General features: G+C 48.6%; 1 protein-coding gene across 1 annotated transcript; it reads right to left on the bottom strand.

Annotated features, from left to right (window-relative positions):
- Positions 1-826: 826 nt before the first annotated feature.
- On the bottom strand, positions 827-23,745 carry SRPK3 (SRSF protein kinase 3). Its single transcript, XM_077283636.1, has 16 exons — positions 23,543-23,745; positions 23,102-23,213; positions 15,059-15,195; positions 13,964-14,072; positions 13,142-13,229; positions 12,945-13,032; positions 12,758-12,864; positions 12,254-12,419; positions 11,094-11,125; positions 9,471-9,690; positions 8,477-8,725; positions 8,291-8,391; positions 8,096-8,203; positions 6,806-6,875; positions 5,587-5,679; positions 827-4,209 (listed from the first exon to the last, which is right to left on the bottom strand). Exons 1-16 carry the CDS (start codon positions 23,556-23,558, stop codon positions 4,025-4,027), a joined length of 1,881 nt encoding a protein of 626 aa, XP_077139751.1. The 5' UTR covers positions 23,559-23,745; the 3' UTR covers positions 827-4,024.

The raw sequence follows: 23,745 nt of genomic DNA, 5'->3' as shown, positions 1-23,745 counted from the left end.
TCTTGTTTAATTCCCCTTAGAAGTTTTGGTACAATAGCCTCTTCGTACATCGGGCAGGACCGTCTGTAGGGTCTTCAGCTCTGCGGACCTCTCCACGCTTTTGCACATTCATATCCCAGCGTTCTCCAGCAAAATGGCGCATGCTCAGATTAACCTCCGGCGGTCTCCAGCAAAATAGTGTCAATGGTTACGCATGCGCAGATTGGGATCTCGGCTCAATGACGAGTTCTCGATCAGCGCAGGTGCCACCATTCTGGTGGAGACCGTAAGGTTGATCTGAGCATGCTTTGCCTCCAGCCCCATTTTGATGAAAAAGGAGGCTCATACAAATGCGGAGGGGACACGTCCCAGCTGAAGACCCTACTCAGTCTCGCCCCGATGCACGAAGAGGCTATTGCATCAAACACTTCTAAAGGTAAATTAAACAAAAACCAGGTTACAGATTTTTCACTACAGGTATCCATTATGGCCAACCTTTACTTTAACAGGTTAAATCGTGATGACTGGTAATCTTTAATATACTTATCTGAAATACACCATCAAGCAGATCCCAGATGAAATGGTTCTGGAGGATTCTGCATTGTGGGAGCTGTCTGACAATGTGTGTGTGCGCATGTGTATGTAGCAGACTGTGTGCATGTACATATAAGCAAGGTTATCAGTAGGAAATGGCCTTTAATATTTTCTGCTCTCTACACCTGAATGCCTTGTATAATGCAAAAAACAGGGCACATTAGAGGCGGCCATGTTCCCACCTTTATCAGGACACAATGTGGCTGCCTCCCCGTCATACATCCAGCATTCCTCAGTAATGACCACCACATAATTAACTTTTTGTATCAATTTAATAACATACACACATTTCATAGAATCCAAAACCAGCATCATATTACAACAGCTTTGTGAACCACGCCGACACTCGAACACGATGCAACCACCCTGGAAGTAAAAGGATTTATAGGTATCTAGGTTTCCGGAGACAGATCCACATATAACGGCCCGACCGCCGCACCGGAAGGAGGCGAATACTGGGGTCACCGATCACTACGTGGTAACGTTGGCAGAGCCGGCCATCAGTCGTTAGTCACAGTTATATATTGCTTCTAGTGGTCACTGAGGACTGGGCATCATTATGGAAGTGTCCTCTACATCACATGCAGACGTCTCTGGGCCTGTACACTACTGTGTGCCTGCTGGATGGATTATCTCATCCCGTCATAGTCTTTACCTGAGCGATCATCGGACCCGGACTCCTAACTACTGAAGTCTTTTAATTTTTTGATATTTTTAATTACACTTTAAGGGTTCCCACCATGGATGACTGTCGGCAGCGCCTGCTGACCATTCTTGTGCATGGGGGGGGGGGGGGGGGGGCAGCCCAAAACCTTCCTCATTGCTAAATATTGTGGTAACAACAGGAAAGACAGGCATCAAATCCTAACAAAGTCGGGTGTTTTACTGATGGCGCGGCATCCGTGGAGAGATATACGACATGTCTGTACACCCCTGGTGAGCGCAGAGACGAGCAGCATCTGTAGAAAACAGATTAAGGTTTCCATTCACTGAGCACAAGCGGAGATACTGGAGACAGTGTATGACAAAGCTTCCTCCCTTCTCAGACTTGGTCCATCCTTCCAAGCTTCAGTGCCCACTACTACTCCCAATCTCCGTAACCCGGGGAGGACGAGTGTCTGATTTATACAGTCGGCACTGCTCAGCCCCAGAGGTTCCACTGGCTATGGTTAGATATCGCTCGGATCCATGGAGCTCATTCCGGCACCTACATCACCACATCCTCCTCCATAATTCCCAACCTGCCTGTTTTCCCAACCTCAGTCCATACAGCAGACATATCATGTGCCACCCAACATCATGAAAACTACCGCCTTCTGGTTCTCTTTAAAGGGTTATTCGCTACATCATGCAGTGGGGTGAAAAAGCGTTTGCCCCCTTCCTGATTTCCTTATTCTTTTGCCTGTTTGTCTCTCTTTCACACAGGACCCTGTAGGTTTGGATTTCTTTTCCACTTAATCAACACCTTCATTTATAAACTGCATTTTGTGATTACTTGTGTTATCTTTGTCTAATATTTACATTTGTTCGTTGATCTGAAACATTTAAGCGTGACAGACATACACAAGAATAGGAAATTCGGAAGGGAGCAAACACTTTTTCACACAACTGTATATATTGCTGGATAGAGCTTGTAAATACAAGCGCTTTTGCAATTTACCACTTATCTCACCAATAACGCAGCTATTCTTCCTATTCCCCCTTTCTATCTAAATCAATGAAGACTCAAACACAAAGATGTGTTGCGGATTATTTTTTTCCACTGAAAACCACCTATAAGCATAAGAAATGCCCACCCATTACCAGTACCGTGACCCTCAATATCCTGTCCCTACATCATGCTACTCTCAGATTACATATCAAAAACCTGGTGACAGATTCTCTATGAACAGGGCATGGGTATATACTCAAATATATAAACACATTCCAGTTTTCCCCACCGTGCTGATCATGAGTCACTGCATTTTATGACTTGTCTTTTGTAAGGGGATCTGTGTCTGTATCCCTAGACCGGAGGTGCGTCAGATGTATGTAATCAGCGTCACACTACCACACACAACCTGACACCTGCGGTCCTCATAGTGTATTGTAATGGATGTTTTATCAGGAAATTAGCCCGCGCTCCATGCTCTATTCACTGAACTCCATTTTGGCTATGCTGTTCTAATTCCTTTGCACTTGCAATAGCCCAAACAACCTATTGGAGTGTTGTGACACATCACAGACCTATTCAATTTTTTGTGCCCACCTTTCCACGTTCTGTTGTTTCTTGAAGCTAAAACAACATTTGCAAGGAGCATATCTCTGCAAAACAGTTGGCTACTACAAAGCCCAAAAATCATAACGGTAAATCTGTCCCGTCAGTTGGATCCAATTCAGTTTTTGATGCAAAATACACAAACTGCTAATATGGCTTTAAAAATATAGCTTAAAAAGGGGTCGTCTCGTTATAAAATATTCATGTACTCTGTAAGACAAAGCAAAACATAAGTAAAAAAAATTAAAAATAAATAAAAAACTGCTCCAGTGTCTGTATATTGCTTTACATACTTGTTAGGGGGCCCAATTATGCTGCTACTAGTGCCCTGGCCTGTACAATCACAGGAATAACTTCACCGCTCGTGTACATCCAGGCTGCATTATAAAGAGGAAAACCCTTTTTTTGTGGGACAACCTCGTCTGAAAAGGAAGAGACTTAATAATCTAGAAATTCTGTAGCTATAAGGAGGGGAGGCCACCCAGGCCGCGGGGGTGGAGGCCACCCAGGCCGCGGGGGTGGAGGCCACCCAGGCCGCGGGGGTGGAGGCCACCCAGGCCGCGGGGGTGGAGGCCACCCAGGCCGCGGGGGTGGAGGCCACCCAGGCCGCGGGGGTGGAGGCCACCCAGGCCGCGGGGGTGGAGGCCCCCCAGGCCGCGGGGGTGGAGGCCCCCCAGGCCGCGGGGGTGGAGGCCCCCCAGGCCGCGGGGGTGGAGGCCCCCCAGGCCGCGGGGGTGGAGGCCACCCAGGCCGCGGGGGTGGAGGCCACCCAGGCCGCGGGGGTGGAGGCCCCCCAGGCCGCGGGGGTGGAGGCCCCCCAGGCCGCGGGGGTGGAGGCCCCCCAGGCCGCGGGGGTGGAGGCCCCCCAGGCCGCGGGGGTGGAGGCCCCCCAGGCCGCGGGGGTGGAGGCCACCCAGGCCGCGGGGGTGGAGGCCACCCAGGCCGCGGGGGTGGAGGCCACCCAGGCAATCATATTAGACCACAAAGCTCTAAAAAAAATATCCAAAAAGTAAAGGAACCCTTCTAATATCAGGCATTTCTGGTGTCCAGGTGGCAAGAGTCACGTGTCCAGGCTTGTACTGATGGACCGGTACCCACTAACCATTAGTCATATCAACATTTCATCATCTGTGGAATTGGGTCCTTTATATGACGTGTCCTCGGCTGGGCCACGGCCTCCGCCAGCAGCAGGGGTTAGGAGTGAAGCCAGGGGTGCTGCAGGCACTGTGCGGCGGTGGCCCTTTTCTCTGGAATACACTCCAACATGGGCAGCAGAAAGTCTGAGAACTGAGTGGCTTCTTCTAGTGACCACTCGTACTTCTCCACCAGGACCTCGAACAGGCCCCAGTGCTTCAGGTTCTGTATGTGCCGAAGATCTCCTGCCAAAATGGAAGGTGGTAGAATTAAAGGGGTTTTCACACTAGTATGATCGATCCCATGATCCGGGGTCCCCTGTGTAATAAAGCGGTGGTCAGACATGCGCACCACCGCCCCATCAGACTACACTGTGGGGGTCCACCAATATAAGCAGTAAGACCACCATATACATATCCACTTCATTTACCCTGGACCCCTAATCTCATAAATAGATGGGGCTCCTACAGTCGGACCTCCACTGATTATATACTTAAGTATCCGGCAGACAGGTGAAAAATGTATATAATAATAATATTAATAATAAAAAATTCTATAAAACCCTTTGACCTGGGAAGATACTGCGTATGTGCGAGGTGACGGCGCACGTCATGCTTGCGCACAACCCTCCTGGGCCTCCTCAGGCCAAGACCAAGTGTGAGACGCCATCTGAAGATGTGAATGCTGAGCTGTGTATAACCCCGCCCACATCACCAATTGGCTGCTACCTGTGTACACTGTGCATTTCTGGTTCCAATCAGTGCTGGGGGCGGGGTTGAACTACGTGGCAGCAAGTTTTCTAGTGATAATCTCCTTCTGATAAAACTCTGATTCTATCAAAACCAGCAAGCAGCCTAGTAAGTGATACATCACAGGAATCAGGGTCACAGATGCTGCTCTCAGAATATCAAAACCTGGTGAGATTCCCTTTGAAGAGAGATATTCTCAGGTTGTCTCTTGAGCAGCTCAGATATTTTTATATTCATTATGATGTTATTCTTCAGGCTGCCCCCTGCTTCTATTAGGGGACATTATGAGTCCTTTAACCATTATAGCACATGGAACTTTTTAGGCTTTCTACTCTAGCAACGTCGCCCTTTTTTTCCCCTCTTATTACGTGATCTTATTTTTAACCTTAAGAATTTTAATAATTTACTATTTTGTGCTGGCATCATATCATTACGTAGCTTTATCGGTCATTTATGTACGGCGCATGTTGGGTGCGGGCGTATGGCACGAGTAAGGATCGGATTCCGCTGCCGGTTGTGTTAGGCGGCCAGAATCAGCCACTAACAGCAGCGACAGGAGCTGGATCCAATCTCTGCTGCCACCATCATTTATTGCTTTAAATCTCCCGATCTGATTTGGAGGCATACTGACCCCACATGACATGACTGCAGGGTGTCGATGGTCTGCTATAGAGGCCAGGGACCTAATAAAGGCCAATCTATGCTATTTTTGTGCTTCTATGAAGCCCAGGAGATGGTTAAAGATCCCTATGTACTGCAATACTAATAGTACCAGCGACTGTAAATTCAAGTAATCTATGAGGAATTAAAAAAAATAAAAAGAAAAATTAATTAAAAAAAATAAAGAATAGTAGTTGAGCATCAGTCGCTTACCTCTCCTTGTGAAATACTCTCGGGAATAACGACCTGATAGTGCAAAATGCGGGGGGATGTCTCCTAGAAGCTCAATGATATGTGCTATGTGATCTGGAACAGGACAAGACGAGTTAGAAAGGAAGGCTGGAGTTATTCCACTGGTTTTTATAGCGCCGTCATACTCTGTAGTGTTGTAGGCAGATTGTAATCACTTATGTCGTTCGCGAGGATCGGAATCTGATTTTCCAATCTCAGACTCACACACTGTTTATTATAATAAAGAAGCGACATCTCTTCTTAAACAGGCTGCCCACTCTATTCGGACAAACCCCTCGGGAGGCGTTCCAGCCGTGTCAGCACTGGCTCTCCCGGGGATCGCGTGACGTTATTATGTCACGCTATCCCTGCTGCTAATCAGCGCTGGCGGTTTCAGCGCTCTCCCCATCCTTCAGAAGAGAGGGCTGCGGCAGACCTCTCGCTTCCACCAGATGTCAATTACATTCGTAGGAGGGTCGAGTAAAGTTAGCTCTGTAGCTGTAGGGATCGCGAGACAATGTGCCGATCTGCCCCGACTCCCCCATGACTGGTGTTGTCGGGGAAGATAACGATCCAGCACATCCGGTGTTGGGTTGCCAATCTTTTTGTCTCTGGTGAGATAAGCCACCGCCACAGGAATCGGACAGCGGCTCTCTCATAGACGAGAGGCAGAGCGAGCGCTCCTGTGTATGGGGAAGTCGGGACAGATAGCTGTTGGCCACACAATGGTTGCACCAATCGCTTGGCCGGCAGCTATCTGGTGTGTATGGGGTATAGAACTGCACTGTGGAAGAAAGCATGTGGAGGAAGCCGACGGACACACTGAAAACGATGCTCAGGACACAATTTATTGATTTACCTGGGACTGCAAGTTACCTTACAGCATTATCCTATCCTATGGAGAGCAAAACTGTGCCGTCACCCTCAGTATCACTACTGTCCTTCCCTAAATGTGACAATCGGAGAGTACATGGACTCCTCTATTGATATGAGGGGTGATAACATGATGAAACGTTACTGGGGCGAGTGCATATTGTAGCGGTATCATCTGCAGCGTCCTGCCTCAGCGTCCTCCTTCGAAGATGTACCAGGACTGAAACTTTTCATGCTGGACTGCGACTTCAAGCGAGTCCTGAATCCAGCACGAGAAGCATCGTTTCACAGCCCCATTGGCGGAGACACATTTCGGATAGTTGCCTACCTTCATCACGTGTGTAATCTTCCCCCGAATGAGGCTCAAAGAGGTAATCGCCAGTCACCAGCTCAAAGGCCTAGAGGAGAAACCAAAGCAGGATAAATTAGTTCATTTAGATATATAACTATTTCCATCATTTTGCAGCACATCCTCTGGGTGAGTCAAATGTAGGACTAGAGATGGTGTAAATCGATTGCCTGGAACCGGCCCTATCGGCCACGTCTGTAACCTGTAGCCCCTGAATAGCCCCATCGGCGATATCTGTAACTTGTAGCCCCTGAATAGGCCCCATCTGTAACCTAAAGCCCCTATATAGCTCCTATCGGCCAAGTCTGTAACTTGTAGCCACTGAATAGGCCCCATCTGTAACCTATAGCCGCTATATATAGCTCCTATCAGCCACGTTTGTAACCTGTAGCCCCTAAATGGCCCCATAGTCCAAATCTGTAACTTGTAGCCCCTGAATAGACCCCAACTGTAACCTATAGCCCCTATATAGCTCATATCAGCCATGTCTGTTACCTGTAGCCCCTGAATAGGCCCCATGGGCCACATTTGTAACCTGTAGGCCTGAATAGGCCACGTCTATAACCTGTAGCCCCTGAATAGGTCCCATCTGTAGCTCCTGATTAGACCCCATCGGCCACGTCTATAACCTGTAGCCCCTGAATAGGTCCCATCTGTAGCCCCTGATTAGACCCCATCAGCCACGTCTGTAAGCTGTAGCCCTTTCCAGAGTATCATCGTCCATGTCTGTAACTTGTAGCCCCTGAATAGGCCCCATCTGTAAACTATAGCCCCTATCGGCCATGTCTGTAACCTGTAGCCCCTGAATACCGCCACTTACCCAACGTTATCCCTAGCTCCTCTTCTGATTAGCCGGCCTGGTGTGACTTCATCCTTGCAAGCCGGGAAATCAAGAGAGACCCCGAAGGCGGTATTCAGGGCTGCCTACTGATATGGCCGATGGACCTGGTTTCCGAGAATCGATTTGCCCCAACGCTAGTTAGGACCTATCCTGGGGTCCAACCTGTATTACAGGTCAGAGCGACAGTCACATGTTTGTTAGTGGATAATGTCTGTTGTCAGACATCCTCTTAACGTCTCATAGAAAGGCTTTTATTTCCTACATCAGAAGTAATGAACCACCTTCCTACACTACAGGCTTTGTGCAGACACTGAACAAGCAGGAAACGCTTGGAAATTTCAATGATGAGGTCACGAAGTACTGAAGCTCCCTGACTGTCCTGTGTACTGTACTTTAGGTACCACCCATTGAAAAGGGTCCGAACCCACCATACAAGCAGTGCTCCAAATATCAGCAGGCGTTCCATATCCGGCACCTATTAAAACCTCCAAGGCACGATACTGCCGCGTCTGAATGTCGTCAGTGAAGTGCTTGTGCTGCAAAAAAGAAGGATAACCAGCGCCGTCATAGTCATCTACACCTGTAGACTGCGACCGGGTCACCCCCGTCACTAGCATACTCACCACCCAGCATGCATTGCCCAAATCTGCCAGTTTCACTGAGATCTTATCTGCGTTTTGTGGTTCCAGGGGGTTAGTCAGGAAATCTGCAGCTTTAAGGGACACTAGAAATGTAGAAAAGGAAAGGTTTTTCTAGGTTTTCTCACTTTCTGGAAGGTGAATGTGAAGTGGTGTCTGCGCTGGACTCACAAGTCGGGGACAGAAGGCCTCCTCTTTCCCGTCCTCCGGAGAGTCCAGATATGGCAGAGCCTGAGGTGGCGGAGAAGGCCGAGCTGGAGAAACCGGACGTGTGTGTATCGGGACTGATGCCGCGAGGACCGTTGCTGAACCCGTTGCAGTTCTCGTAGGCGCTGGAGGACTGAGGACTCTGAGCCAGGTACGTGGTTCCTCCACTTCCCAAGGAGGAGTCCGCACCTTCACTGTCCCCGGGGAAGGGATCTGACATGGGATGGAAAGAGAAATAAATTAGTGCTGTCCAGACTATCAGACTTTCTGCATTATCAGATTCGGGACATAAAGAATTTCACTATCATTTTTATTTAACCCTTTGCACCCAAATCAAATATGTTTTCATGATAGAACACCATGTATGATCATAATGGTATATGCTACGGGGGCAAAAAGGGGATTGGCAACTTTTGATCCTGGGCGTTATACCCCTTAAATGCTGCGATCAATAGCAACAGGGGCACAGAAGCAGTTAGGTGATTGGCAACCTCCGATCAAGGGCGTTTTACCCCTTAGATGCTGTGATCAATAGCAACAGTGGCACAGAAGCAGTTAGGTGATTGGCAACCTCCGATCAAGGGCATTATACCCCTTAGATGCTGTGATCAATAGCAACAGTGGCACAGAAGCAGTTAGGTGATTGGCAACCTCCGATCAAGGGCATTATACCCCTTAGATGCTGTGATCAATAGCAACAGGGGCCCAGAAGCAGTTATGTGATTGGCAACCTCCGATCAAGGGCATTATACCCCTTAGATGCTGTGATCAATAGCAACAGGGGCCCAGAAGCAGTTATGTGATTGGCAACCTACGAACAAGGGCATTATACCCCTTAGATGCTGCATTCAATAGCAAAAGCGGCACAGAAGCAGTTAGGTAGGGGAGTGGGGATGTTCGCCTGTGCCAGGAGAGGACAATGTGTGGATTGCTTATACTGCCCGCAGCATATACTCACTCTCCCCATTGCCAGCAGCTTCGTGGCTTATTCGGGAGCCCCATGACTGCTCGTTGAGTCCCTGCTGATATGGCTCTAGGATGGGGGTCCCTAGACGGCCACTGCCAGACCCCAGCTCCTCCATGTTGTGGATGTCCCGCAGTCGCTCTTCCAGAAGTTTCTGTTGCCGCTTCTGTTGTCTTTTTAACTTCTTCTTCTTATTTTTGGAGACTTTCTCATTCTGCGACGAACAAGAAGAACATGGCGACCAAGTTATACGGAGAAAACGCACATGGGGCACAAGTGACATCGCTCCTAAGTAGCGTTTTAAAGGCATGGTCACAGCCAAGAGAAAAACAAATTACAAGCAGTTCAGAATGGGGTAAAATACAGAATAGTCGTGTTACCTGCTCCTGTTACGATGCTTCCCTATACATCCTGCTGCAGCAATGGCGTCTGTGACCGCTCCCGTCAATCAATGGCTGTAGTGATTGGCTGCAGCCATTAAATGCTCGTGCTAAGGCGCCATCACTGCAGTAAGAAACTACAGGTGCAGATACGGGCGGGAGACCAGAAAGCAACAGAAGGAAAGTTGTGATTGGGATCGGTTTTAACCCATTGTGAGCTATTTGTTTTTTAAATTGTTCTTGGCTGGACAACCCCTTTAAGCAAACTTTGGTCAGACACTTTAGATAACATGTCGTTCACAGGACGGCCATCTCTGCCGACCCCTTCATACACATGCACGCTGAGCTCGGCATGTGGGAAGACTCCTCTGGCGGCAGTCTATCTTCCTTCAGAGCAAACAGATCAGACATGTTGAAATTCATCATGCCCGATCCTTTTTTCACCTGACATCGAGTGGGACAGTCTGGACACCCCTCACACACATCACATGGTCGGCCGATTCCAGCTTCAGCGTTCAGCTAATGTGTATAGCAACATTTAAAGGAGATGTCATCAGATGAATATAATGGAAGTCTGGGTGGTCAAATCCCAGGACAAATCTTCAAAGAAGATGGCGGACCCCAGGAAAAGAGCAGCATTACATGGTGCTCGCCTCGTCATACGCTATAGACAGTGGGTCTCCGATCATGAGCACCCCCCAGAGGACATCAGTATGCCTTAATGGGTCATCTGCGTAGGGGCGGTCCAAGGCGGCACAACTCCTTTAATATCAGCCACGTCACCAATAATATGCAGCCGATAAGTAATGGCGTGATATCAACGTTTTAATAAAGATAGGTCGTTTCGGTTTTTTGCCATCCGATACTCCAGAATATTTTGTAATGCCAGATTAACAGAATACACCAAAGACACGCACAGCAACCGATAACTCACAGACGTCACAGACTGCAGAGCCTTTTTATGGAGCCGTCACATTCTTAATTCATCGTCCGGCAATCGCATAAATAGCAATTACATAACATACTGTCATAATTAAAAATAGTCCCTGCGTTACATAGGAAAAAAAAGTGCAGGGGGGTACGAGTACGAGCGCACTAATGATAGGCTGACATGCTCACCGCCTACCACTAGGGGGGGGCTTAGGTAACACTGAACTACCGGACAGGCAGTGTTATCATGTGGACGCCGACGACAGCTATGTCTCCATAAAAAGGCGATGGCTTCTGTGCCACTTACCAAGTTGTGATGTGTAGGAGGCGCAGAGCTGACTGATTGTACCCAGACAGAAGAGCAGAAAGGAGCAGGAAAACACAAAGGAAGAAAGAAAGAAAGAACACCCTTAGATGAGATTAGGAAAATAATAATTAATATGTCGTTACCAGTGAAAGTCGGAGCCGTACAGGCCTGTGCAGTTAGTATTAGGGTGCAATAGAAGGGGACGCTTTAGAAATAAAAATGAGAAATTCCTTAAATGAGCCTGTCAACACATAATGACTGTTCAAACCAAGCACAGGCGCTCAGTGCACTCCTGGCATCGCCAAGCATTCAGTGCACCTTCCCACCTACCTGATTTCTATCTATCTCGGCCCCTCTCTACCTCCGGCAAAGCCAGAGCTGTCATCAAGGAAAAGGTGGCAGAGATAGATGGAAAACTAGTAAGTGGGAAGGTTGCGCTTTGTTTGAATAGTCATTTTCTGCTCCCTTTAAAGGGGAATTCCTAAAAGATAGGTGATCACTATCAGATCAGATTGGTCGTGCATGTGTACTACCCCTCAACTTCATCTCATTGAGACCACCAGAGATGGCGCTCTACTAACATCAGCATTCTCAAAGTTCAGCGGTGGTCTTAGCACCCCCCATCTATCTAATTGTTATCATCTATGATCCAGGAGTCAGAGACACCATAACAATAAATAAATGTAATTCTCCTCTGGGTAGGGGGCGCTTGTAATAAGCGGAATAGCCCTTTATACAGAAGTGATCTGATGTTTCGCATGGCTCTCTGTTTCCACCAGCGGTATATGGAGGCACAGAACCTGTAGATGGACCCCAGGCTGTAATAATATATAGGGAGTTACGTTCCCGGGGGAACTGACGAGAGATGAGCAGATCGATCTGCGGGCATCCAGTCCAGGTCAGTGGTATCTGACCGATAGACGAGAGGGTCAAATCTCCTACCTTCTGGCGTCCTCTTTGGACAAATCATGGGGATGGTAGAAGGTTAAAAGATTTGCAGGTCTCTCACCTATCCACCAAGTATCACTGACCCGGAGGCTGGGCCGCAGTCCCTCGAATCGATCTGCTCAAAGAACTATTCAAGCAACACTTCTTCTAAAGTGTCTCCAAAAGTCTTTGCTGCAATGGAAGGACCATGAGGGTCAAGAGAAAATCCTTACCGGCAGATCCAGAGGGTGGAGGCTCTCCAGACTGCTGCCAAAGGGTGGCCTCGGCAGCGAGGCGTCGGATATACCCCTCCTCTACACACATTAGGATGTTCTCCGGCTTAATATCGGTATGGATGATCTTGCATTTGGTGTGGAGATAATCCAAGCCTTGTAATACCTGAGTGACCAAAACATGAGAGTGAAATATATTGCTAAGGTTGGGGGCCACACCTTGGCCATGGCATAGGTCGAGCAGCCAAATATCATAATATGCCCCCAATAAATCCCAGCATGATGCAAGTGATCAGGGTCACATTACCCCCCATAGGGTAACACGACATCAACAAGCAAGTCACACCCAGCTGAAACAGTCCTGATACCCTAGGGGTCATAAGGAGACCCAGATCACTTGTACTGTGCTGCAACGTGGTCGCCAAAGTTGTCTGTGCCGCCATCAAAGTTTTCACGTAACTTTCACAACTTGAAGATTGGCGATTATCGCAGGTGAGAACCTACCTGACGTATGATGCTCTTCACGCAGGGTAAGGGGAGGCCTTCATAATTAGATTTGATGATCCACTTCAGTAACTGGTGTCCGAGCACCTCCAGCACCATGCAGACATCTGAGCTGGTTAAGGCAATACTGAGGGTCTTACCAATCCCACCCAACCCCAGCTACAGATATGGCGGCTGTAAAGGATACGTACACCATTCACACCGGATATCTTGAAGTCATCAATAAGCTGCACAATCATCTCCCGCTTGGGGTCGCTCGGGTCACTGTCTCTAACCTGAGAAGGCAGCGGAGAAGGGGGCACTGTGACATGGAGACTGACCCCGGAGCGGGGCCCGTCAGCGTATCAGTGACGGCGTGTGCAGCCCGACAGGAGGGATACTCACACATTTCAGCAGTTTGATCTCATCGATGGCCGTCTCCGTGTAATGCACCGCGCTCTTCACCACTTTAAGAGCTCCGAAACGTTTCCGTCTGTAATCAGAAGAAAGACAGAAATCAATACAGAACAGGGGAAGGCAAGAAGCAACCCAAAACGAAATGTTTAGGAGCTCGGCTATGGCCCCCTCACTGTCCTGGGTCTGGCAGTAGGACAACTGGCTGCAGTAGGAGACACCCCATACTATAAGGCCAACATATTGTTAATGGGGTTGTCTTGTACTTTGATACTGATGACCTATCCTTGGGATAGGTCAGCAATATTATATGGGTGGGGGTGCGATATCCGTCATCGGCGCTAATCGGCTGTTCCTGGCCGAATGTGACCAGTTGCGGAGTGGAACAGGACAGCTCTGTCAAATGGGGGATACAGCAGATCCACCCCTATGAGAGGATGTGCAGTACCCGTCTGCTATAAAGTTTAAGGAGGTGCCAAAACTGATCACATTTGGCCACCAGCTGACCAGTGAGGATGACAGGGGACCGCACCCCCACTGATTTGGTATAATCATACTGGACAATCCCTTTAACAATACATTAGTCTCATTGCAGGAGATGGCTTCTGCTGCAGCTAGTTGTCCTACAGCCAGACACAGAACAGTGACAGGGAGGAGAGGGGCATGGCCGAGCTCCCAAACATTTCTTTCTACATTGCAATGGCCAGTTCTGAGCTTCTTCTTCACTCACCCTGTATACATTATTAGGTCAAAATAAAAAGTACTGAAGAGCCCCTTTAAGTCACACCACTCTGATTCCCATCAGAAACTTACTGAAGGTCCCAGCACAGCCATACGGTGGAGAAGTGACCCCATCCAAGCTTTCGAACGACATGGTACCGGCCATTAAAAAGGTCCCCAACTTTCACTGGGTAGTAGCCCCCTAAAAGACAGAAATAAACAAAAACTTTTTAAACTTTTTAAACAATGAATCCCCCATAAGCACTCTACAATGCACACGGATATATCCACTTTACAAAGGCTTTTCTCAGGACGCCCTCTCCTGTCGCCTTTTTTTTTTTAAGCTTGGTGAAGTAATAACATCTATGTTTTAAGAAGACGTCTGGCGCCTTGGAAATTTGAGGCGACAACGGATCGGAATGGCAACAGATGGACCCAATGGACTAATGAGGTATTCTAGGTTTCGTTGAAATTTCTGTGGTTTGGTGGCCTGCCATTGAAAGTAACCGAACCCTTGACTGACGCTCATACCTCCAGTATGACACCGATAGCACAGGTCTTATTAAAGGGACTCTGTCACCTGAATTTAGAGGGAACAATTTTCAGCCATAGGGGCGGGGTTTTCGGGTGTTTGATTCCCCCTTTCCTTACCCGCTGGCTGCATGCTGGCTGCAATATTGGATTGAAGTTCATTCTCTGTCCTCCATAGTACACGCCAGCGCAAGGCAAGATTGCCTTGTGCAGGCATGTACTACGGAGGATGATTACTTGACCAAACCAGCGCCGCCCCTGCAAGTGATGTGATGTGCAAGTTGGGTATTCGTCTTACAACGCGCACTGACAGTGCACTCTTTTGCCAGCTCATTATTGCTGATCTGAACCAGCGACAGAGCGCACTGTCATTGTGCACGTCGTATAGTGACAGAGCAGAACGTAGCCAAGCTCCTGTGAAACAAAGGGGACTGATGACACATTGTTACAGGGAGAGGGCAGGGGCTGCGACAGTGATTGCAACCTATGCCCCCTGATGAAGCTTCATTTGAGCTTCCCAGCATGCACTGGGATTCTCAAACGAAGCATCATAAAAAGAGAATTAGGAACAAAAAAAAGCAGTTATTGTAGTGAGAGAATTAGATAATGGCATTAAATACACGGGCAATTAAAATGAAAATGAAGGTCTCTTCTCACCTCTACAATAATCTCCAGGATCCTCCTGTTCCTCATTGTCAGAGCCCAGCGGCCCTGGAGGAGGCAGCACTGGTGTCGGTGGGGTAGGAGGGGGTCCTGGGGACATGGGCACATCCTGTGGGCTAGGGTCAATGATGCTGTAAGAAAACAGAAGAAAGATTGAGAATCTTTACAACAAGAAGTATTTGACCGTTACATATGGGCACCGAGAAGGATCAGCAGGGACGGGCAATTTGATTCATGGTGAAAATCAAATTGCTCATATGTAATGATTAGCATTCAGGTGCCCAAAATACAAAATCCTGTATTGTAGAGACTGGAAACCATAGAAGCAAGTCAGTGATGAACCATGCAAAAGGCTTCACAATTCAGCTGTGGTGTGGGAATCTGACAGCAGGGTTTTACTATGTAATTTGAGAGCAGCACAAGACCCTGATTCCAGCGATGTGTCACTTACTAGATTGTGTTTTGCTGTTTCAATATAATTAGCGTTTTATCAGCAGGAGATTATCACTACAGGACTAGGGGTCTCATTCCTCCTAGTCCAGCCACGCCCCCATTAGCAGCTTTCCGCTTATGCACAGTGAGCTGCCAATCAGAGGTGTGGGTGGGGTTATAAACAGCTCAGTAGTCAGAGCTCTGCTACATCTACAGCACATAAAACAGGGATTGTATCACAATGACAGTAAGCAGCCCAACAAGTGACACATCGCTGGAATCAGGGTCTCTGCCCCTACACCATGCTGCTCAGACATTGCAAAAACCTGGTGACCGTTGTAAAGGGATTTTAGAATCCTATATAAAATCAGTATAAGGCCGGGATCACAAATAAGCGAGATACGGCCGAGTCTCGCAGGTGAAATCCTTCCTCTGGCGCCGGCACTCCGGAACGGAGCGTGCAGCCGCACAGCAATACAGGGAGCTGCACGCTCCGCTCCGGAGTGCCGGCGCCAGAGCTTGGTTTTCACCTGCGAGACTCGCACGTATCTCACGTATGTGTGATCCCGGCCTAAAGGCCACATTTTTGGCAAAGCTAGAATATCGGATAAAGACATCACAAGTGTTTACTAAGTGTAATATCTCCATTATAACAGCCAGATGGCTCCTTAACTAACAGTTGCGAGAATTCATTGGCCGATGGGCCCAACCTGCGCCCGGCCACAATAGAGGATGGGAAATACATGTTTTGGGAATGAATGGTAAATTGGGCGTTTTCTACAAAAAGGATCACTGTTCAGTACCTAACCCTAAAACCAATGTACCCATCTCTCCAACCCACTCTGGAATCAACTAATAGGATCAATCTATGGATAGATATATACATACATATACATACATACACATATATATATATATATATATATATATATATATATATATATATATATATATATATATATATATATATATATATATATATATATACACACATACATACATTATATATATATATATCTATAATATAACGCTGGGAGCGTCACTCTGTCCGAAGCCTCTATAGACTGCGCAAGCGCCGGCGCAGTCTGGACCGCACAGAGCGACGCTCCCAGGAGATCGCGGTATGCGTAAGCGCTGAACGCACACCGCGATCTCCACCGGACAAGCAGGGACGAGCCAGGAGGCGGAGGGTGAGTATACTTACCTGACCCGTTCCACCGACGCGCTTCCGGGCCGTGACTGTCCCCCTGCTCCCGGAATCGGCGCCTGCGCAGTCCGCGCTTTCCGGCGCCATTTTCTTGAAGACACATTGCAGTGTCTTCAAGAAAATGGCGCCGGAAAGCGCGGACTGCGCAGGCGCCGACTCCGGGAGCAGGACCAAGAAAATGGCCGCACCCAGCACAGCCGCCGCGCCCAGCACAGCCACGCACAGCCGCCCACAGCAACGCACAGCCGCCGCACCCAGCACAGCCGACCATAGCCGCCCACAGCAACGCACAGGCGCCCACAGCCACGCACAGCCGCCGCACCCAGCACAGCTGCCCACAGCCACGCACAGCCACCCATAGCCACGCACAGCCGCCGCACCCAGCACAGCCGCCCACAGCCACGCACAGCCCACAGCCGCCGCACCCAGCACAGCCGCCGCACCCAGCACAGCCGCCGCACCCAGCACATCCGCCGCACCCAGCACAGCCATGCACAGCCGCCACAGCCACGCACAGCCGCCTACAGCCACGCACAGCCTCCCACAGCCACGCACAGCCGCCCACAGCCACGGACAGCCGCCGCACCCAGCACAGCCGCCGCACCCAGCACAGCCGCCGCACCCAGCACAGCCGCCCACAGCCACGCACAGCCCACAGCCACGCACAGCCGCCGCACCCAGCACAGCCGCCGCACCCAGCACAGACGCCGCACCCAGCACATCCGCCGCACCCAGCACAGCCATGCACAGCCGCCACAGCCACGCACAGCCGCCTACAGCCACGCACAGCCTCCCACAGCCACGCACAGCCTCCCACAGCCACGCACAGCCGCCCACAGCCACGGACAGCCGCCGCACCCAGCACAGCCGCCGCACCCAGCACAGCCGCCGCACCCAGCACAGCCGCCCACAGCCACGCACAGCCGCCCACAGCCACGCACAGCCGCCGCACCCAGCACAGCCACGCACAGCCGCCCACAGCCGCCGCACCCAGCACAGCCGCCCACAGCCACGCACAACCGCTGCACCCAGCACAGCCACCCACAGCCGCCGCACCCAGCACAGCCGCCGCACCCAGCACAGCCGCCGCACCCAGCACAGCCACGCACAGCCGCCACAGCCATGCACAGCCTCCGCACCCAGCACAGCCGCCTACAGCCACGGACAGCCGCCGCACCCAGCACAGCCACTGCACCCAGCACAGCCGCCGCACCCAGCACAGCCGCCTACAGCCACGCACAGCCGCTGCACCCAGCACAGCCGCTGCACCCAGCACAGCCACCGCACCCAGCACAGCCGTCCACAGCTGCCGCACCCAGCACAGCCGCCCGCACCCAGCACAGCCACGTCACATACAGCCGCCCGCACTCAGCACAGCCACATACAGCCGCCCGCACTCAGCACAGCCGCCCGCACTGATGGGGGCGCAGGATGGAGCAGCACGTGATAGGATGGGGGCACAGGATGGGAGCACATGACAGGATGGGGATGAGGATGGAGCAGCACATGACACGGTGGAGCAGCACATGACAGGATGGGGGCGCAGGATGGAGCAGCACATGACACGGTGGAGCAGCACATGACAGGATGGGGATGCAGGATGGAGCAGCACATGACACGGTGGAGCAGCACATGACAGGATGGGGGCGCAGGATGGAGCAGCACATGACACGGTGGAGCAGCACATGACAGGATGGGGGCGCAGGATGGAGCAGCATATGACAGGATAGGAGCAGCACATACCAGGATGGAGACCATATTCCAATATAAATGCTCGCCACCCGGGCGTAGAACGGGTTCAATAGCTAGTATATATATATATATATATATATATATATATATATATATATATATATATGTATATATATATATATATATATATATATTTTTTTTTTTTTTTTTTTTCCAGAATGATCTCAGATGTCCAGATCCATTTTTTTGTGTAACACAGACTCCAACACAACTTTAGCCCTGATATCTACGAAGCCGCCCGTCTATGACATCTGAATGGCTGCCACGTACTACGTTTTCCCAGCTGCAGCTGGTCGGCCACGGCGTCCTCCTGGCCAAATCGGGTGTCTGAGGTGTTAAGATGATCGCACAGCATGCGCTGCTGGTATTCTCTGGTGCCAGGAGCACACATACTTACAGTGGCTTGCATAAGTATTCACCCCCTTGGCTTTTTACCTGTTTTGTTACATCACAACCTGTGTTTAAATATTTGTGTAGTCCGATTTGTGCGTGATGCATCAGCACTAAATAGTCTAAGTTGCTGAAGTGAGAAAAATAAGCATAAATTACATTTATGGGATCAAATAACTAAAAATTGGCATGTGCATATGTATTCCCCTCTTTTGCTACGAAGCAACAAAAAATTTGTGGTGCAAGTAATTCCCTACATAAATCCCATTCTTAGCTACAGGACATCCCCCTGTGTGCCATCTAAGTGTCACATGTCTGTGTATATAACAACACCACGAAGACCAAGGAGATCTCCAAACAACACCACGAAGACCAAGGAGATCTCCACACAAGTCAGGGACAAAGTTGTTGACAAATACAAGTCAGGGTTGGGTTATGAAAAGAAAAAAAAAAAAAATTATAATAACAATATTAATATATATATATATATATATATATATATATATATATATATATATATATATATATATATATATATATATATATATATATATACACATACATACATAAATATATACACACACATACACATCCCAATCTCTGATCATCCCCAGAGCACCATCAAATCCATTATCGTCGAATGAAGAGAACATGGTACCGCAACAAACCTGCCAAGAGGGCCACCCATCAAAACTCAGACTGGGCAAGGAGGGCATTAATCAGAGTTCCCAAGCAGAGACTAGAGTATCTGTCCATACGACCACATTGAGCCGTACACTCAATAGAGGTGGCCTTTATAGAAAAATGGCCAAAAAAATGCCTTTTCTTACACACAAAAATTCTAAGATTCATTTTGAGTTTGTGAAAAGACATGTGGGAGACTCCCCAAATGTATGGAGGGAGGTGCTCTGGTCAGATGAGACCAAAATTAAACTTTTTGCCCATTAAGATAAACACTATGTCTTGCGACAAGCCAACACAACTCATCACCCCAAGAACACCATCCCCAGAGTGAAACATGGTGGTGGCAGAATCACGCTGTGGGGATGTTTTTTGGGAGCAGGGACAAGGAAAATGGTCCCAATCCAGTGGAAGATGGATGTTGCAAAATAATGGGATATTCTTCCGCAAAACCTGTTTCAGTCTGTCAGTGATTTGAGATTAGGACAGAGGTTCACCTTCCAACAAGACAATGACCCAAAGCATACTGCTAAAGCAACATTCGAGTGGTTTAAGGGGAAACATGTAAATGTTTTGGAGTGGCCTAGTCACAACCCAGACCTTAATCCAATGGAGAATCTGTGGTCAGACTTGAAGATAGATGGTTTCCTCTGGTGAACAGCAAACTTGAAGTGGCTGGAGCAGTTTTGCCTGGAGGAGTGGGCAAAAATCGCAGTGGCCAAGCGTGGAAAGCTCAGAGACTTATCCAAAGCAACTTGAAGCTGAAATTACCACAAAAAAAGGCTCTACAAAGTACTGACTTTAGGAGCGTGAAGAGTTATGCACACTGAAGTTTTCAGTTATTTTGTCCTAGTTGTTTGCTTCACAATAAAAAGAAAACCAAATGTTCAGTTATCGGCATGGTCTCTACATGAAGTGATGCAAACTCTCCAAAAAAAACAAACAAACAGTGAAATTCCAGGTTATGAGATAACAAAACACAAAAAATGCCAAGGGGGGCTTTCACAAGTCACTGTACAGCCACATTCCGACTAGATGTGTCCGGCCTTGTATGGAGCATGGCCGCACACATCTAGTGGGCATGTGACGTATCACGCCCGTCTTCTCCCAGCACTGGAGATTCGGCCAGCTTCTTGTAGTGATTACAAGATCTATAGCAAAGAATTTGCACGTAACTAAGCCTTAACCGGCCACCTCTGCGGCTTGGTTACACTTTTTCTGTAACCTCCATTCATAGTTATGGGAGTTGTTAATCAAAAAACTGTGTAGAGCAGTTTTCGTGACCTCTTCTCTGGGGGCCCGACCTCTACAAGAAGCTATTCCTGTCTCAGCCATGAAAGGAAGAGATGTGTATAACCCTTAAGTCAGTTCTATTTCACCACGCATACGCTGCAGTATGAAGCGTTATCTAGTTGCTTGTTATATTTTATGTATTTTACATTAATGCAATGTGATGCAGAAGCATGTCAGCGCCACTACTATCCCTATTCTGGACGCTATCGGAGAGTCTTGGCTCGCAGCCACTTTGGCAGCAGTTAGTGAAGAAGATGGAAAGTATCCAGATTTATATGAACCAGACGGCTGAATATTGGGCGGTCAGACGTCAGCGCAACCTGCGGGTGTCGGATGATTGCATTTATCAACAATGTCCAATTAAAAAGCCCATCACATTAACCGATAATTTTGCTTCGACCAAACGCAAATCCATAGCAATGGTCTGTAAATGGTCGTGTCGCTGGAATAACTTCGTACGTGTTCATTTTACATTATCTGGAAATTTGTATAGCGCCGACATATTGTGCGGCGAAGTACAAAGCATAATTCACTTTCAACAGTCCCCAACATAATTTATTCTTCATATGCACAAGCTCTCTACGGACAGTGTAATAGAAAGCCGACACATTTTGTAGTGCAGGGAAAAAAAAGAAAAAAAATGAGTGCTCCCAAAAAGGAACCCAAACATTATAAAGGGTTTGTCTGCTGACAATTTTGGGTAGATGGTTGGCGCTCCCCAATCCTGGATCCAGTCACTAATTTCTGCCCAGAAATCACGTTGGGTAGCCAAAATGTGGATTAACCCCATGCGGACCCAATGGAAGCCATGACAGTGCACCGGGTCTGGGGTACGAAGAATCCAAAAATGAATGATGTTGCCATTATCCCTCCAAAATGACATGCCAACCAAATGTGAAGAGACTTATAGGCAACTCCGACCCCTGACCAGTGTAAGGAACTGGGGTGGCATGGTTTGTGGGGGTGCAGTCATGCCCCTGCTGTATACATAGCTGCCCCCTTTAGGATAGTCGATGGAAGAGAGATCCCACACGATAAAGGCTCATGTGGAAGCCGACTAGTTCTCGCCTGGGTGCAATAACACATTTCTAAGGTCTATAAAGGGGCGAGAAGGACGGATCTCACAGGCTTTCCTCACTTGGCTTATGGTGCGAGGCCCATTTGCATTCGGCAGGATCATACATCCTGGATAAGACAACTTAGAAACCCCTCTTTACATCCAGCCCTGCTGCCTCCAGGCATCACCCACTATATATAAAGTATATACAAGCCATGATATTGCAGAAGTACTGTATGCACGCTCCTGTAATGCAGCTGTGCACGCAGGAATCGCCGTAATGTATTTCCTGGCTTTGAATGGGTCGGTGATGATTTCACAGCTCGCACATAGATTGGCAGCAGCATCAGGGTTATAAATACCCCGCAGCTGCCGTTGCTCTGTGGGGGCTGGGATCCAACATAGGAAGCCGGGAGAACCCACGTGTCAGTGACCAAGTCAGCGTGTTAGCGGCATTACCGCTATATACCGCCTGCACCAAGAGGACAATGATAGGGTTAACCCGGCTCACACATACATGTCACTTATCTACACGCCGTCACACACGCAAGTACATATAAAAAATCATCAGTGTATTACACGATCACACGCAGACATACAGATATATAAACATACATAATCTGAAGAATGACGGAGGAGCACTTCCAAAGAGAAAAGCTAATCTGGGTGGAGACGTCTGATGACCGCTGCGGCTAATCAGCCAGCCCGGCACTGATAATAACGATGGAACCCCGAATGCCTACATATCCCCCCTCTGTGTGATTATATACGCACACATATATATATGCACACTACATACAATATTATATATATATATACACATTTTATATTTGGGCAGTAATACAAAAGTAATCTTCACATATACTGTATTCATCTAACGATGTGTGCATTGCACATACATACACACGCACCACAGGCATTCATATACAATACACAAATAATGTATATACATACACATACGTGCTACATATATACAAAGAAACGTAAATCCTATTAAAAGATATACGAGCATATATGTACATGTAATTACATATACACAAGAGCTTACAGAAGACGTCTATACAGGACATATATAACATAAGCTATAAATATACTGCAGCACAGTCCTATAAATTATATATATATACACACACGCACACTTCTATACAGGAGGGATGAGCTCAGCGGCCGCTCTCACGTGCCATCAGAGATAAGATTATGCCCAGTGTCCGGGAGGGGCACGTACCCGCTCTGGCTGTCCAGGCTGGGGCTGCGCACCCCCGTTATCTCTCGTTCCGTCGTTCTCTTCTGCTTTTTTTGCTTCTTCTTGCTCTTCTTTCCTGAACTGTTACCTGAAACTAGAAAGTAGATGGTAAAGCTGCAAGCAATCCAGCAAGGGGTTAAATTACAAAAGTCACCGGGAAACTTTACATGGACACACACGTGATATGTATGTATGTGTCTGTGTGTGTGTGTGTGTGTGTGTGTGTATGTATATAGTGATGGGCAGTAAAGGAGCGCAGGCAGGAGGGGGTTAATGAGGTTCTATACATACAGGGATATAACAGTCACACCGGGTATAATGACCCGCACATTAGTACCTGGCAATGCACAGATATATATACCCCTCCCCCACACTGACATAGGGGGTCCCCACCCGGTGCCCCTGAGGGTTTGGGGTCCTCACCTTTCTTGGAGCTCATGTCAGAGTCGGAGAGGCAGCCATAATGAGCGAGGAGAGACAGGAGGCCGGAGGAGGACAGACAGCTGGCAGCAAGGAAAGAGACGGCCGGGAGACAGCTGCACCCGGAGGAGACACCGCCGGCACCCAGAGATGTCAGCAGAGAGACCTGGGGGAGCCGAGAGACCGGAGAGGCGGCCGGGGAGCAG

The sequence above is a fragment of the Ranitomeya variabilis genome, chromosome 2 (genome assembly GCF_051348905.1).
Source record: "Ranitomeya variabilis isolate aRanVar5 chromosome 2, aRanVar5.hap1, whole genome shotgun sequence".
Taxonomy (NCBI): Eukaryota; Metazoa; Chordata; class Amphibia; order Anura; family Dendrobatidae; genus Ranitomeya; species Ranitomeya variabilis.
This window is presented reverse-complemented; position numbering and strand designations above follow the sequence as displayed.